General features: G+C 45.5%; 1 protein-coding gene across 1 annotated transcript in view; it reads right to left on the reverse strand.

The window, feature by feature from the left end:
• Positions 1-18,107, reverse strand: part of FOXK1 (forkhead box K1) — a 51,828-nt gene that overhangs the window by 18,705 nt on the left and 15,016 nt on the right. Inside the window, exon 2 of the mRNA XM_054180331.1 lies at positions 5,330-5,527. Coding sequence (XP_054036306.1) covers positions 5,330-5,527 — 198 coding nt within the window. The remainder of the gene's footprint in view (positions 1-5,329; positions 5,528-18,107) is intronic.

Genomic DNA, 18,107 nt, shown 5'->3' on the forward strand with positions numbered 1-18,107 from the left:
GCAGCACTTCAGCTTGCAAAACGAGCATTTCCATGGGATGTCAATCAGCAAGAACGGGTGAGAACCTCTCCTTCCCCAGCCTAGCCCCAAAATCACAACTCAAAGAAAGGCAAGTCCTTGCATGTTTTATGTTTCAGGTTGCAGAAACAATCACAAGTGGTGAGACTGCCAAACCGAGCTGTATTTTGATGTGAAAGGAGAAATCTGAGAGCTATCCTGCCCGCACAACGCTAAAGAAAAACAAAGCTGTCGAACAAGTCACGGTGAGAGAAAGTTGAAATCCTTGTTACTTGTCTCTGCTCCAGTGGTTCCCCTCTTTGAAAGGAAGTGAGCTCACTCCCACCGTGGATTCAGTGAGCATTTCATAGTGATCTGGGGAAGAGGAAGTGCTCGTGTAGCGGGTGACATCTGCAACCTTTCCTCCAGCACATGGCTTGGCACATCTCCTCCAGCACATGGTCCATTATCAGACGTAAGTATGAGTAGGAACTCCCGAGCCCAGCGTAGCCTGCTGCTTTCCGTACATGATGTATGTGCATCACACCAGACGGCTTGTGGTTTGGAGACAGGGGTGATTAAAAATAATCACTGGTCTGTCCAATTGTGGGAGTTACCCAAGCCATATATTCTCCTCGAATGCAGGAAGTAATGGATAACAGAGACAATGCAAAAGAGCCTGCAAAAAAACCCTGCCTTGGAGCTCTTCACTGGCTTTTCAGTTAAACAGCTAATAGGGCTATGTGAAGCTGGGAAGCTGGAATGAAACAGAGCAGGCAATATTCATGTAATTCTGTTCCAGTGAGTGAATGCACCCGCTGAAGTCAGGGTTCAATCAGCTTCCCACCACATACCTTTAGAGGAAACGTACAAGTTCAGATTAAATCCCCAGTGCTCTGAAACAGTGCTGTTAGGCTGTCCTACAGCCTATTAAAAAAAAAAAAAAAAGCATTCCCTTTTTCCAAGCCAAGTCAGAATCAAAGCAGAGCCAGAGCTTGCAGGTCGACTGTAACACGGCTCAGACACACACATCCTGTCACGCTTTACGGAATAAAAGCTCAATACATAATTTATCTACTACACACTCTTGGAAAGTAGTAATTACACTATGCATGCATAAAAATCAGACAATGAATTTAAATGACCTGTTAAAGGCCACAAAACAAGTTGGTGGCTAAGCCAAGATAACTGCAGCTCCCAGAGTGCAGGCCTCTGAGTAATCCGCTATCGGAGCGTGCAGTGTGCTACTGAACTAATTTTGCCCAGTGAAAGTAAGGAGAACAGGAAATAAGGTTTAGAGAATACAGCTCATAAAAGCATGGCAATGCAGCTCATATCTTCTGGTTTACTAATCAAGCTTATAAAAAAAAAAGATGCAGAAGGGTATCAGCTGATCTTTCATGAAAGGCTGAGTGAACTGGGTTCATTCAGCCTAGAGAAAGCTTAGGGGAGACCTTATTACCATGTACCAGTACATAAAGGGTGCCTACCATGAGGACAGAGACTCCCTTTTTACAAGGAGTTACATCAAAATGCCAAGGGGTAATGGGCACATGTTATTCCTGGGGAGATTCCAATTGGACTCCAGAAGAAAATCTTTCACCATGAGAACAGTTATGGCATTGGAATCATCTCCTAAGGGAAGCAGTGGATTCCCCTACGCTGGACAGTTTTAGGACTCAGCTTTGACAGGGTGCTGGGGCAGCTCATTTAAACTACACTATTACCTGGAAAGGTTGGACCAGATGATCCTTGGGGTCCTTTCCAACCTGGCATTTTTTGAGTCATAGCATTAATGTAATTGTGAATCAGGTGTTGACCCTTCTAGCAACTGCTGGACATTGGCAGGCACGTGAAGTACGAACAATTAAAATACAAACTGGGGTCCACCCACAAGCAGGTACCAGTGCAACCATTAGCACTGAAGCTCTCCACTTTTCAAGCAGAGGTTGCTCACAGGGCTCCAATGGCTGCTCCTCCTACATGCCAAAGAATTTTTTCTTTCTTTCTAACTGATAAAGACTGTGTGTGAGCTAACTATCTGGTGCCCTTTCAGTGAAAACACAAACGAGTACAAGACAAAGTGTTCAAGCCCACAGTTGTTCTGGTGCAGAGATAAGCCAGAAGTAGCAGCTGTAAAATATGAATAATGACACTGACCTCCACAGTACAGCATTTAGTATTCCTTTGTTGTAGCTTCATATATATATATATAAAAATATATACACACACCAGTGAGAACTAAGTGCTGTTTAGAACAGAGAAAGAGATACAGGAAAATCTTTTAATTTTCATAAATACTAAGAAAACCAACCCTGAGGGGCAGCTGGAGAGAGATGCTATTTGGAAAAGTGAGTTAAATTGCTACTACAGGGGCATTAGCACCAATTGGAAGATAATAAAAAGGAAACTCAAACACTGTAAATCTAAGCTCCAACTCAGCATGACTTCGACACCAGGAATAGGCTCCTCCATCACATCTTGTCTCTGTGGGTTTGTTTCACAATCCACACACAAGCCACTCTGGGAACCAGATTGCACAACACATTCACATTGGTATCATGGACCTAGAGCAAATCCAGGCAAAGCTAAGTGTTTCTAGCAAAGGTGAGGAACATCGTGTCACTGGTGTCACCCAAAGAGCATCCTCCAAAGGCCAGCTGCAGAACCTTGAAGCCATGCACCGAAAGATCATCTTTTAACTCCTGAAAGTGTGACTCAGTTTTACCTCCCTAGAGGCAGAGCTGATAACCAAGCTACACATGGTTTTTCACGCAGCATTTCAATGTCCTGAATCCAGTGTGAGGAGATTTGGTGCCACTCTGCCCCTTGTTATGTTGTGTGAAATGGCAGCCTGTTCCTACTGATTTCTTACAGCCACAGTGCCTTTGACTTCTTGGAACATGCAAGTCTGACTTTTTTTAAAAGGAATTTTGAACTCAAAGCAGGACAAAATAAGCCATGCCTGTGTGTAATCCTCACAGCATGCTGCCAGACAACATTTTCTCTTAAAGCTGTACAACAGCATTCAAAACACATCTACAAAGGGCCCCTCCTGGAGATAAAGCACCTAGCTACAAAAACAGTGGACACATTTCTCCCTAGGAGTAAGCAGGAATCTTGCTTTGCAAAGCTGCTGAGGGTGGCAGGTTTGGTTTTGTTTAACCAAAGCTCATTCTCTCTCCAGGTGGTGCACTTTGCAGAGGGAAAATAAATAGGCTGAAAAAGGCCCAGAAGCTTGCAGGGGGGAATCTGCAGGGAGGCAAGCTGCAGTGTAAACAAGGAGGTAGAACAGGGCTGGGGGTCAGGAGGGCAGGGCTGGATCTGATGGGAGCACAGGTACAGCCCCTGCCCTGCAGCAGGGTGGAGGCAGGAAAAGGGGGCCAGGAGCCGTTTTCCAAAAAGGAAATTTCACCCTGCCCAGGATTTCCAAACTGCAATAATTTTCCATGGGCCAATCAGGGAGGAGCAAGGCAAACGCACCAAATTAGGAAAGTAAATACTAGAAGGGGGAGAGGGAGGAGGAGAGCCCAGCTCATGCAACCACCTCCCAAAGCCAGCAATGGGAGAGGGGTGTGGGTCCCATGATGAGCTCCTGTCAACCCTCCCTGCTCGCCTCTTGGGAGAGGACAACATTCCAGTCTCACCCACCACTGTGAAACCACCGAGACAGAAGAGAGCTGCTCCAAAAGACAGCTGGTCAGAATGTGTGGCTGCATGCTCCCCAAGAGCATTCCCTTTCTCCAACTGAAACACCCAAATCACTTCCCAAAGCCTGGCCTATGGGGGTACCAGGGTTGCAGGACCCTGCCAGGGGAGAGGGGAAGGCTGAAGGGGCCGAGCAGGGATGTTTACAAACGTGTCAGCCCCTCCTCTGCAAGAAGAACTTGGAAACGAAAGGGGTTTGGCAAGTGAAACCTCAGCTGTCTTTTGAGGTTTTCTGCAGTCTTGGCTGGGCTAGCTCCTGCTCAAGACAAACGGATGCAATCATTAATCATCGTTAGTAAACACGCCGTTAGGGGCTGAGCACAATTCAACACTACTATTTCCACTTTCTCCTTATGCAAAAGAAACATTCTCGGGGAGTCAAATATCAGTCGCAGGCATATGCCAGAGTCGCAAGATACAGCCTCTGTTAGTAACACAAACCACACTGCGCTGCTTTGCGCAAGATGACTGAATGGAAACTAACTACCATATGTTGGCAAAGGCACCATCCCCCTCTCCTCCCAGCAACAAGCTTCATCTAAAAAGAGAAGGTTAAATATAAACTAAAAGCAGTGGCTGAACAGAGGACTAAAACCACAGCTACCTCCAGCCCCCTCTTTCTCGAGTATCTGCGCTGCACATCTGCGCAGCTCCGCAAGATGGGTGGAAAAACCCAAACAAGCAAGCGCCTGCAGATCTATGCAAAACCAAACTGGCTTCACTTGTGACACTGAAGTCGCTCTGAGCCACCTAAATTTGAATACTACTCCCTGAATTACTGCTAACTGTAAGAGGGTATTTGTGTATTGTACCTTTCCACAGACAAGCAAGCACACCAAAGGCTATTGCTGCTACCAGGTACACTCTCACTGCTCTGAGGCCTGCACGTTTTGCAACTCATCCTACACACGAGTTTACTTTCTAAAATTTATAATACCCCAAGTGACAGCTTTAATGTTAAAAGAGATTACCTCTGCTACAGCAACACTCTGCTGAGAAAACCAGAAAACACTGCAGACACTAACTTGGCGTTCAGGTTATTTCTGCCGCACGTTTGTGAATCAGATAATTCACCAAACAGGATACTCGCCCAGATGTACGTTCAGATTGCTGCAGCCCCTCAGTACACGGTCAGCATCCTACCCCCATTTCCTTCTATTCCCAGGAAACCACGTGCCAATGGCCACCCTTGTCCCTAAGTCCAGATAACACCGGCACCACCCAGCAACAACAGAATATTATTGAGATAAAAATAAAACAGGCGGCCTCACCATAGAAAGGAAGAATTTGCCTGCTTTCTTTTCCCCATGCATATAGGTAGCTCTTGATAGATATTTCTAATTCCACTGCCAAAGATAGACCAGTAATTCTATAGCGTGAAACTAACACTCAAGTTCTCCCTTAAACCCTCTGAGCTCTTACAAGTAGCCCAGATGCCCTCTTTCCAGCCACCACAGCAGATTTTTTGCAGCCTTCCATCATTTTCAGCATCAGATGTTTAACTTGCATTTCATGGTGCACATCATGCACCAAGACTCCCAAACAGAACAGGGCTGACAGATTGATGTCACAGAACACAGATGGGAGTTTCCAGAAAGCACTCTTTGGATAGCTGATATCTTACCTGATGGTGCCTGTGGGGGACGGGAGGGGACTGACCACGCTCCGGAGATCCGGCTCCGGGATGTGGATCTTCAGAGGCGATATTTGAGGGTAAAGTGGCCGAAGGGGAGGCGATGAGGCTTCCTCTTTTGCTTCCTCTTTATGGTATAAAGATGTGAACTGAATCTTTATAACCGTGCTAGGGAATCGGAAAGTACATCTGCAGGGGAAAGAAAGGGAAAAGTCAGTTCCACACACACAACACTAAACATGCTTCAGTGCATCTGGGTGCAACTGTTGAGTCATCCATTCATTCCTAGCACAGCAATCCGCCATTCTCTGTGGCATCTTTCTGCTCGGTGTCCTGGACAGAATTACTGATCGCTCATAAATCTCTGTAAATGTATCACTGTGTATCATCTGCGACCTAGTGACTGGCTGCAAACTAAAGATTTGAGTAAGTTAAGTGATTTCCCCAAGGCCATGCATTCAGTCAATGACTACGCAAGATGCAGAACTATAATGACAAACACTTGGGTTCCTGCTGGATCAAGGACTAGGATTTATCTTTTATTAGCTCTTTGCACATAACTCAGGAAGATAAAAGTTACTAGAAAGAATCAAACCACAGGCAACACGGAGCAAAAGAGCCATAAAGTCCAGACAGAGCAATAAACAGCCTCCAGGTAAGACCAGGCAGCACTATTGACAAACTGGCCTCTGCATATTGTATATGCAAAGACCGAGTCTGTACATATTGTGTCACTAGTATCCATTTATACCCCCCTAGAGGATGCTAAAGGACCGTCTAGCAGGCTTCAGATGAAAATCCATTCATTTAGAAGTGCCTCCCTTTAGAGAACATAGGCTATAGCTAGCAAGCAGGGTCAAAACGGGGCCCCTACAAGGCTACAGGGCCTCATTTCTTCCCTAAGTAACACTTTTTTCCAATTGCTATTTAGGGGGAAAAAAAAAAAAAAAAGAAAAAAAAAAGAAATAATCACCCCCCTACAAGTACAGCCTTCAGAAGATGCTGGGAAATTCAAAGGGAAATAAGCACTGCCATTTTCCATGCCTGAACAGAAAGCATTCCCATTTCTGGTGCCTGCAACAGGCACAGGGCTGCAAGAGTGAGTGTTCTGCAATTCTTATTGCACTTTAATTAGACAATAATGTGCAATCAATAAAAGCTTTCCAGGGATCATTTCACTGACACTAAGGTTAAAGCAGCAGGAAATAAAAAGCAGGTTTCACCGTGGGAAAGGCCAGCAGTGCACAGTAATTGTGCTGGCCTCCAGCGTCTCGGCTAGAGAAGGCAAAGCAGAGACTCAGCAGTGTTGGTGTAGCGCTCTAAGTGCTGGCGTAGGCTGAACTCACGTCTTTTAACCAGTGCAGCACTGAATCCTGCCAGGTGACAGAAGGTGGGCAGCAAGTAAATCTGTCTCTGTGACCGCCTCACCTTAATGCCACGAGTGACACAAGTGCCGAGAAACACGGAATCGTGGAATGCTTTGGGTTGGAAGGGAACTAAAGACCATCAAGTTCCAACTTGTACATCCCCTTCGGGTACTGGAAGGCTGCTATGAGGTCTTCCCAGAGCCTTCTCTTCTCCAGGCTGAACAGCCCCAACTCTCGCAGCCTGTCCCCATAGGCAAAGTGCTCCAGCCCTCCCCACCTCATTTCTCCAACGAGCTGGCTCAGCATTCAGTGGCCTGGACTCACAACGCCAGCAGCAGGCACTCTGTTTACCAAGGTGAAGCTAAAGCAAGGCTGTTCAGCCACCACTCTGGATTTCATACTGCTGCATGGATTTGCTTATAGGAAAAAAAGCAGAGAATGCATAAGCATCACACAGATCAAAGCTCAATACCACTATGAGCAAAGCTGCATCATTTCTCAAGCCCTCAGCTGAGCTTTCTTTCACAGAGTAATGGAATTCTCTGCTGTAACCAGGTGCTCAGCATTTTTCAGCATCTGAGTCAAGGACAAGTAAGTCCTTGTTTAACAGTGTTCAGTGTGATCCCAACCTGCTGTTGATCCCAACAGGTCTGACCACACCGAGCCTAAGGCTGTTTTGCAGCACTATTGAGGCCAGAAGATTCCCACTGCAGCTTCACGGTAGTATGGGGCTCTATCCCAGTGCCACTTAAGTCTTCCTTTTCAGAAGCACCCAGTAACACAAGATCCACATCTCCTCCAGGCTACTGCCTCCAGGTCACGATGCAACTAACTCTTCAACTCCACTCCACTTACTGATGCTGAAATGTTAGATAAGAAGGTGCTACCTGCACCCTAAAGCCGTGAGGCAGCCCCATCAGTCTGTGAGTAGAGGCAATCTGGAGAAAAAGTTGTTACTCTTCCAAAATTGTGACTCAACCTGAAATATGAAATCTAAACTAACCCAGCAAACGTGCACTGAAGAGGCCCATCTAACAGTGCTTTTCCTTGAGAGCCTCCCACAGCTATCTGATCCAGCCATGTGACTTACCCACAATCTCAGCCTGGAAGCGGGAAGAGGAACAGAGAAGCTGGGCTGGGCTGACTACACAAGCAAACAATTTGTTGGCTGATGTGGTTTTGTTTGTAGAGACAGGCTTCCCAATCCACTGAAGCAGAACTCAGGACATACAACCAGCTTTCACAGAGGATGCCAGCTAGCATGTACAGGGCCACTTTATAAAGAACCACAAAAATCAGAGTTAAAACACACAAAGCTGCTCAGAGCTTTAGAAAGCTTCTACAGCTTGGTCTGTGCCAGCTTCCACTACTGACACTGCTGGCAAAGTCAAGGTGGGGGTGACTTACTGGAATTTATGCTTTTATTGCTGTAAAAACCTGGGACACAAGAAATGGAAATGTAATGCAAAATAGATTGTAAATTCCTGCAGAACTCCTCCCCTCCCTCAGGGGTGAGAAGGTGCCTGGGGCTAGCGTTATTGTTCTAGTCTCTATCACAACCACCACAGCAATGCAAACAGTGACAACAGCACAGCCCTGGACACCGCTTCACATCAGCAGAGTAACACCGGAGAACTGTGTCAATGAGAAGTCAGAAAAGCATGATTTCTGACTCATCTTGTCCCAGGAAGCACACTTTTCATTACAGTGAACCTGAATGCAGTTTTAATGAGATTAATTGTTCCCTTAATTAACCTCTTTCTGGCCAAAAAGGGAGAAAAATCAAATCATATCAGGCTGTTCTAGCGAGGAGTCAGACACATCTGCAAAAGATTTAAGCCTATGAGATTTTTACTTCTAGAGAAAATAAACAGGACAGACAGCCCAAGCCAAACTGAGCACACATTCCTCAGGATTCCTGTGTGTATTTTGAGTTATTTAAGCTGAGTTAAGACTATTTGATCCATGTTGCATGATCCCTATCAGAGATGCACGGTAATGGCTACCACTGCTTAGCATTTCCATCATGAGAAAAAGATCCATCTGAAAGCATAGATTAGACTCAAGACAAAAAGCATAATGAAGTTAACTGGTATTTCCAAGGGTGCCTGAGAGGCAACTTCTGAATGTTGCTGCTGATTAGAGGGGTAAGGCAATGGTCTGCAAAATCTCTTGGTCTTGAAGGCAGGAATCTTCAGCTCCAGAACTGCTGAGTTTTGCTTGATAACCTGCTACAGACATGTACATCCTGCACTCCCTGGCTGTATAAGCTCATTAGTGTAGTATGTTGCACACATTAATTCCTTATGGAAAAAGATTCCCAGTTTTTTAGGATGCCTTGCAAGACAGTGAAAATAGAAAGGTTTTTGGCTTTTTTTTTTAGTTTGTGTTGAAATTGAACCACACAAAATACCTCCCCCCATCCTCCCTCAGCTGCATAGAAACAATTCTTGCTTTATTACATTACAGGCTGGAGAAAGGAAAAGAAAATGGATTGCTGACTCCCTGCTGCATGCTTGGGTTCATAGAGCCCAGAGCAGTTGGTGAATGCATGCTATATATACATTGGAGACCATGGGGAAGAAGAGGAGTGCACATGCCACACATGGTTACTCCCCCTCTACTTCACTCTTCTCCCCCTCTACTCTGCCCTGGTGAGACCCCACCTGGAGTACTGCGTCCAGTTCTGAAGCCTCTATTACAGGAAGGATCTAGAGGTGCTGGAAGGTCTCCAGAGAAGGGCCAAGAGGATGATCAGAGGGCTGGAGCTCCTCTGCTATGAGGACAGACTGAGGGAGTTGTGGCTGTTCAGCCTGGAGAAAAGAAGGCTCCAAGGAGACCTTGCTGTGGCCTTCCAGTATCTTAAGGGGGCCTACAAGAAAGCTGGGGAGGGATGTTTTAGTGTCAGGTAATGATAGGACTGGGGGGAATGGAAAAAAAATAGAAATGGGTAGATTCAGATTGGATGATAGGAAGAAGTTCTTCCCCATGAGGGTGGTGAGACACTGGCACAGGTTGCCCAGGGAGGTGGTAGAAGCCCCATCCCTGGAAGTTTTTAAGGCCAGGCTGGATGTGGCTCTGAGCAACCTTATTTAGTGAGAGGGGTCCCTGTCCATGGCAGGGGGTTGGACCTAGATGGTCCTTGAGGTCCCTTCCAACCCTAACAACTCTATGATATAAAAGATATTGCTGGAATTTTGGGGTTTTAAACAAAAGTTCCCTGGGCAAGCTCCTCACACTGATACCACAGCACCTCTACTACTGGGCATCTGTGTTGTGGTCAACCAGGGACAGTGACCACAAGTATTTCATCTACATAAGGTCTGCAAATACTGCTAGGAAACACTCGACTTTGTGTAAATAGTCAACCCGAAAGCAGACTTCAGGAAAAATGTTTAGGTAAAAAACAACCAAAAAACAACAACAAACAATGACTTCATGCCCTGCATGGCTCTACAAAGAGCAAATATTTGGCCCCTCCTCAGAGCACCTTTTACTCAGTATTGCAAAGGGCACAGAGATGTCCAAAACACAGTACCAGCTTTAATAGAAGCTATTACAGTCACCGATTTCTTTGTTAGAGCACCCTGACTGCTGCTCAGCAGCAGATGAATTCTGCTAAGATCTGCTACAGAAGAGAAAGTAAAGGCTATTTAAGGATTTTTTGACAGGAGACAGCAAGCTGTGCTGGATTTATGGCTTTGCATTTACACTGTGGTAAAGCACAGTGACAAAATAGACAAATCATGAAAAAGCCAAGGTGAAATATATAAAATATATCACCCACATAAAGCATATATAAACCCTGGCACAGCATTTATGGATTATGCAATATACAAAATTACAAAATACAGTATAAAACATCAGGTTACATTGCACACGATCATACCTTGACAGGCTGGAGAGGTGGGCACAAGCCAACCTCATGAGGTTCAACAAGACCAAGCGCAGGGTCCTGCAGCTGGGCGGAGGCAATCCCAGGCACAAATCCAGGCTGGGCAGTGACTGGCTGGAAAGCAGCCCTGAGGAGAGGGATGTGGGGGTGCTGGTGTAGGAGAAGCTCAACAGGAGCTCTCAGTGTGCACTTGCAGCCCAGAAAGCCAATCAGATCCTGGGCTGCATCAAGAGAAGTGTGGCCAGCAGGGCCAGGGAGGGGATTCTCTCCCTCTATTCAGCTCTGGTGAGACCCCAACTGGAGTACTGCATCCAGTTCTGGAGCCCCTATTACAAGAGGGAAGGTGTCCAGAGAAGGGCCACAAGGATGATCAGAGGGCTGGAGCACCTCTCCTATGAGGACAGACTGAAGGAGTTGGGGCTGTTCAGCCTGGAGAAAAGAAGGTGACCTTATTGTGGCCTTCCAGTATCTGAGGGGAGCCTACAAGAAGGCTGGGGAGGGACTTCTCAGGATATCGGGTAGTGATAGGACTAAGGGGAATGGAATGAAGCTGGAGGTAGGAAGATTCAGACTGGAGGTGAGGAAGAAGCTCTTCACCATGAGAGTGGTGAAGCTCTGGAATGGGTTGTCCAGGGAGGTGGTTGAGGCCCCATCCCTGGAGGTGTTTAAGACCAGGCTGGATGAGGCTCTGGCCAGCCTGATCTAGTGTGAGGTATCCCTGTCCATGGCAGGGGGGTTGGAACTAGATGATCCTTGTGGTCCCAGGAAAAGTAGGCTGGCACTCAAACTGGTGCCATCTTTGTCTATTTCATTGTGCCAAAACTCATGAAGTCTTGTTATTCCTGAATGTTGGAGGAGTAAACGCACCAGCAGCATCTGTTGCACAGACCTTTCCCTTCGCCACTCTCAATTTGTATCAGCAACAGAGTGGTCAGCAGGACCAGGAATAATCCCTGTGTTTGGCGCTGGTGATGCTGCACTGTGAATGTCTGGTGTAGGATTGGGCTGCTCACTACAAGAAGGACATGCAGGTGCTGCAGCATGTCTAGAGAAGTGTAACAAAGCTGGTGAAGGGTCTAGAGAACAAGTCTTAGGGAGAGCAGCTGAGGAAACTGGGATTGTTTAGCCTGGAAAGAAGGCAGGTCTGGGGAGACCCTCCTGAAAGGAGGTTCAGGTCAGGTGAGGGTTGGTGTCTTCTACCAAGGAGAAAGCAATAGGACAACGGGAAATGACCTCAAGCTGTGCCAGGGGAAGTTTACATAGGACATCAGGAACAATTTCTTCCAAAATGGTTGTTGAGCCATGAACAGGCTGCCAAGGGAAGTGGTAAAGTCCCCATCTCCCTGGAGGGACTGAAAAGACAGTACTGATGTGGTGCTGAGGGACATGGTTTAGTGGTGACTTGGCAGTGCTGGGTTAATGACTGGTTTTGATCTTGGTCTTTTGCAACCTGACCGATTCCATGACTGTATGTGAAGGGACAGCAGCCCAACTCTCTGGATGAGGCAGTTATCTCTACAACCAGCAAATGTCTTGGATACAAAGGGCAGCACTTAGATGATGAAAAAACGATGCCATTTCTAGCTAAAGTTTGACCAAAGGTGCCCACATCAAAAGCCTTGTAAAAAAGAGCCCAAACAACATGTCCCAGACAGCGGCTCTTTCCTCGTGACCTTTGTGGTCTCTGAAACCAACTTGTTTTGTGTCAATTACATATAGTTCACCCAGAAGAATGAATACAGAGTTATTCCCATGCACAGCATTCCAAAACCACACTGAGTTTCTCAACACAAGTGAGAATTTGCTCTCAGACATCTTTGTCAGGCCATTACCATTACCAGTTATTTCAAGGTACCTGACATGATTTCACTGGAGGGCAAGGTGGTTACTTCTCACCTTTTCAGTCAACATGTAGGCTGAATACCAACATTCCAGGCCACAAGCAGTGTGCAGGTACTGTACACAGCAGCTCTTACAGAGAAGTGCCCAAATTACCTCCCGTTACTGATTTTCTTTGCCTTCTGTAATCAGCTAAGGGAAGACGCACATGCACGCATCTATGAAAATCAAGCCCCCATTAAGTCATAAATCCACTCCCTCTTCCCATAATACTTTGAAGCAGTCTGCAAGGAGGTGCCTCAGCCAACATGAAAGACTCACTGGGAAAGTTTAGGCACCGGAGCACCCAATAACGAACTAAATTTGGTTAGAAAAAGATAAGAATTTGCTTCACTTAACCAAACAAGTATCTAAGCCCTGAAGGCCTGCCCATGGAGAGATAAGCAAACCCAGACAAGAACAACTACCTCAGATTTCCATTTCTTCAAAAACAAGGCTGTGATAACCGCTGTGACCACTGCAAATCAGCTGAGCTGGGAACATTCAATGACCAGGATTTGGTGCTTTGTGGGGCTGCACTCTGCCCAGGGACAACAGCACCCTTCCAAACTTCTGCCTTTCTGTGGCGAGCCTCCCTGCAGGACCCAGCACAAATCAACACAATTCCACTGCAAAATATTTAGAAGGATTTCCCTCCCGTTTCAGTAACCAAAACAGCCAAATCAATTTCCTCCATCTTCACAAAAAAAACCCACCCCACAACAAAACAAACAACAGACCTTCAGACCCCAGGAGGAATAATCATCAGCAGCATTGTGCTCAAAATGGTTGTTTTGCTGGAAGTACAGATGTTTGAAGCAGCAAGGTGGGCAAAAACATGAGTAACAGAGCCACCTTTCAATCAGAAGTGAATTAAAATGAACTTTAGTTTGAATGAATGTCATAAAACCATACAAGCAGCGCTGAAAGCTGTCTGAGCTGTCACAGGAGATTAGGTACTGTTCACCCCTCCTTCATAATAAAGTAATAATAATAATAAAATCATCCAACATTTCCTGTTCCACTCCCTTCTCCAGGTTTTCTTTTCCCCTAAATAGCACTTTGTACGAAATACCAATACAAAACCAGTTATATCATCCACTTGGCTAGGGCTATCTGCATTCCAAATGAAAAAGTTAATTGCACTGAGACTACAGAAAGAGTTCTGCAGGAGCGAAGACAAATAGATCTTATTCTCTTAAGTCTAAATACACATTGCAAAACAAGCATGTACCTATCACCATGGCAATTTAAGAGTCATTACAATTCTTTTCTTTACACATCTCTTCAGGCTGGGGACACAGACAGCATAACTGCCAGGTTTTTAAGAGTGCTTTGTTCATTTTGGAGGTTACCACAGCCTTAGAAGTAATGAGTTTTCAACATTTGCTGTTTCCTTTTCAATTGCTCTGCTGATCTGAGCAGATTTAACACAGAAATCCTACTGAAGGCCTACCCCTGAAGTCCTTTCTCAAACAAGAAATACCTGTTACAAGATGGTTGGCAAAATCATTTGGTGCATTCATAAAGAGATAAGCAAAGGGCCTGCAAGTAAATGGTGAAGCACACAACCCACATTTGTTCTTCCTGCTGCAAGGAATCAACTCAAGCTGAAGACAAGCAAGGCAAGAATGTTGCCAGGCATCAGCAGGACAAGGAAATAAACTGCAGAGCGCCCTGCAACGCCGCCTTTGGTATTATCCACTATTGTTTAATTAGAGGAAAAGCTGTAAAAGCTGCCGTTGGTGTTTGTAACAGCTGAAGGAAAACCAGATTTAGAAAGCACTGAGATGATCTGCAAACAAAGGAGCCAGGCAATCTCTGTCACTGCTGAAAAGACAAAGCGACCCATTGAAATGTTTGGCCATGTTTGCTCTCTAAGTCACAATGGGAGTTTAGATCAGGAGGACTGGTTTCTAACCTCCCAGCTCCCCTGAGCTCACAGATGACTTGCCTGGCATGCTTTCTAAACACAATCACTTTATTTGATACACACTATTACTGCCTAACGTGGCAGATACACCAAAAATGCATACATCAGCCCAGACTGAACTAACATTGTCCGGGTGCATATGTGAGCGAGCTCAGGTTTGAAACAATTAGCTGAATTCAAGAGAGAGTGGTCTGTCTTCTACCTCATGAATGTTAATTTTCTTCTGTAGGGAACCTTTTCCAGAAAGAGTATCAGCAACTATTTCCATTTCCCTGTTGCACCAGATGCACAAACAGTTCAACTTCAATGTACTGGGGTCCCTGGAGTTAAACACTTCCTAGGCATTGTCCCTGGACTAGAGCTAATGTAAACTGGGTTTTAGTAAAGGCAAACTCACACTGAAGCCATCTGGAATGCCTCATACCCTATTCAGTGGAATTAGTACCAGCTAGCCTGTGATTCCACATTACTGCAACAATTTTCTGTCCATCCTCTCAAATGCATCTGAGCTGACTGGAAATCCTCCTCTTCCCATGGTCACCCTGAACTCACTGGGATGAGTAACTGGACAACTCTGCAGCTCATGCAGACTGCCCACTGGTTTTCTCTTCCTCACATCTTCTCCACAAAGAGATAACAACTGCATCTTAATCTCACACAGATTTATCTTAACACAATTTAAACCTGTTTCTCTGCTGTAGGAGGCATTTCTTTTACCCTCACCACCACCCTTTCCCCTTAGCCATTTCCTTTCAGTGTCTGCCAGTAGTACCATCCAGACCACTGCACAGCAAGTCAAACCAGGGAGCTGAAAGAAGTAATTTCTTTCTCTGTTGGGAGTAAGCTGTCAGGTAATCAAATCCCTTATCTTGCCTTCCCCACGGCAACACAAACACCAACAGAGAAGGTGGAAGGGACAAGTCTCAAGGGGAGAAAGGAAAGGAAGAGGTACCAGCAAAATGCTGTAGATTTGTAAGATCAGAAGAAAACAGAGCTGGCAACCACGGACTCGGATTTAAGCATCGCATGATCCAAACACTACCTTCTCCTTTCAGAAGAAAAGGAAATGCAACTCATTCATTCTGAGAAAAGCCCTGGGTCTTTCTCAGGTAAATCACATCAGCCATCACGTGCCTAAAAGATGGAAATTTTCTAAAGTTCCTGAAATGGAACAGTCACAGTTTTGGGGGATTCAGCGTATCTCAAGCCCAGAGTCACTCAGCTGTACGCAAGAGGGCCAAAGACTGAAAATGTTTCCTTCGTTCCAACAAGTGTGTCCTGTGGTCCCTTCCCCATGGCAATTCTCCCATAGCAACTGGCAGGTCAGTCAGCAGGAGCGGGTTTGTGGTCAATGGGGACGTGATACACAGGCTCTGTATGCTGCAAAGTAAGTGCTTTCTAGTCCCCCCACCCCTTCAGAGTTTATTTGCTGTCTGCCCTTGAGAAAGGCAAGCGTGGTAAGATGGCTGAACAAGGACAATGCTTCTGAAAAAAATTCAAATTGCCATTTCTCTGGCACAGACAAGATCTTTTCCTTAAGCTCCCTGATACCATTGAGGTGGAACCATGCACAGCATAAAGGATTTTTCCTTTAATGAGAAGGCTCCACAGGTTACACTGAGATTTGCCTAACACGGCATATTCCCGTGTTTCAAACAAGGTTTCCAAGACAGCCTGACAAGATTTCAGATGGGCAAAGAGCGTGTGCAGGCAAGTGTATCTATTTAAAACAAATACTACCAGCAGCATCAGGCAAAACCACAACTTATGAATAGCTATGTCTCTTAAAAAGCACCCAGTAAATTAGCTGTAATGAATGTTTCTATTGAGCTCCGTTGCACAGGGCTTCCCTTTATGCCATTTCATCAAGGTTCTAACACATCGAGAAACGCTTCCACGCACAGGCGGATTCTCAAATAGGTATTTTAGCAAGCTCCTTTGAAGACAGCAAGGTTCACAGAAGACTTTGGGCAGACTCCAGGATTTCTCTCCCTGCCAGCACCATGCACACACAGACACACACACACAATTTTGGTCTCTCCAGTCTCTGCAAACATCCCACCTCGAAATGCTGACAAACAGCAAGGTCTCAGCCGCTGCCCATCCTGGAAAAGGCAGTGAGTGAAACTGAGCCAAGGAGCTGGTAGAGGGGGAAGAGCATAAGCACCCCGAGGCTGATCAGGAAGGCTAAAAAGGTAAAGACATGCCAGAAGCTCAACCCAAAGAAGAGCAGAATGGTGGTTTGGTTCAATTGGTACAATTTCTTACCTAACAAACCCTTTAATTGCTGTCGCAGACCAAACCGACAAATCGATCAGCCACCACTGACAGAAACAGTTAATTGTTCAGTCAAGTGAGAACACTCAAGGCTGTTTCACACTGGAGAATTAGTAGTGAAGACTGAAGAGCTGTATTTTTATATACCTTGCATCTCTTCAATGTTGTTCTGGTTTTACTCTTTGAATTGAGATTGTCTCAGCTTTCACTTGCAGACTCTCCCCTTTGGGAGCTAAAGCACAGGAAAGGGGAAAATAAAAACAACCCCAAACACCAAACCACATAAGATATTGTAGTTGTAATTTTTTCAATGTAATGAAATTCCACAACAAGGTCCTGGAATAAATTCAGAAATAGCATCTCACAGAAGAACACGAAAGAAATGACCAAATTGCTGAGAAAGGTGTTTCCATCAGCTAATGGGAGAGCCAGCAGGAACGGTAGGAGGTTACTTACAGCAAGTCACCACCCTGCCTGGGAAATTCACTTTATGGACAGGTCTTTTCCACATCCCCAGCTTTGGAGGGTGGGTCTGTAGCAATCCTGCTCACTCCAGTGCAAAAAATAAAAAGCTACCAGAAGCTGCTCTGGTCTCACTCAGAAAGCTACTGGGAGTGCAAAGGGCCAGGAATGTGCAGTTTCAAACATGATCTTTCTGAAACCTTGCAGGCAGAAAGCACTGTAAGCCAGTCAGTAGAGTCTTTTCATTCTTTTAATGCCTAAAACAAAGCAGCTGAGGGATACTCCTGAAATATCACCACTTATTTACAAACTCAGTGGAGCACCATTCAATCCACCCCTGACTAGGGATTCATTCACCCCTCTATTTAAAACAGAACCACCTCCCCAACTATAAACACTTATGTTAAAGCTAATCCAGAAAAATCCTGATAATTGTTGCCAGAGAGATTATAAATATGTGAGATGATTTCAGAAACCAAGCCTTGGTAAAATCAAAATAGTATCACTAACGGGCTTTTATTGGATGCAGAGGGAAACAGTGACTAAAGCACTTGGTGCCATGGTTTAGTAGTCATGAGGTCTTGGGTGACAGGTTGGACTTGATGATCTTTGAGGTCTCTCCCAACCTTATTGATTCTATGAAGGCAGAGTTTTGGTACCTTGATCAGCGACTCTGTAAAGCCCACCGTAAAGGTCATGAAAAGACCACATGGGAGCTACTTGGTGCCCATCAACCAGGCATAAAGAGACAAAGAAGTGCTGCTATGATGATACCTCAGTTAGCTTCCTGTTTCAAAACAGCGGAGTCAACATCAAAATATGCCATTCACTCCAAACCTGGAGTGCTAGGCACAGGGCTCACTATCAAAGACAAATTCTTCTTTCGCTCCTGAGCACTCCTACTCCTTTACAAACAAGCAAGCTGCAGTTCAGCAGCACGTAGGGCAGAATACATGG

Source organism: Dryobates pubescens, chromosome 4, assembly GCF_014839835.1.
Source record: "Dryobates pubescens isolate bDryPub1 chromosome 4, bDryPub1.pri, whole genome shotgun sequence".
NCBI classification, from domain to species: domain Eukaryota; kingdom Metazoa; phylum Chordata; class Aves; order Piciformes; family Picidae; genus Dryobates; species Dryobates pubescens.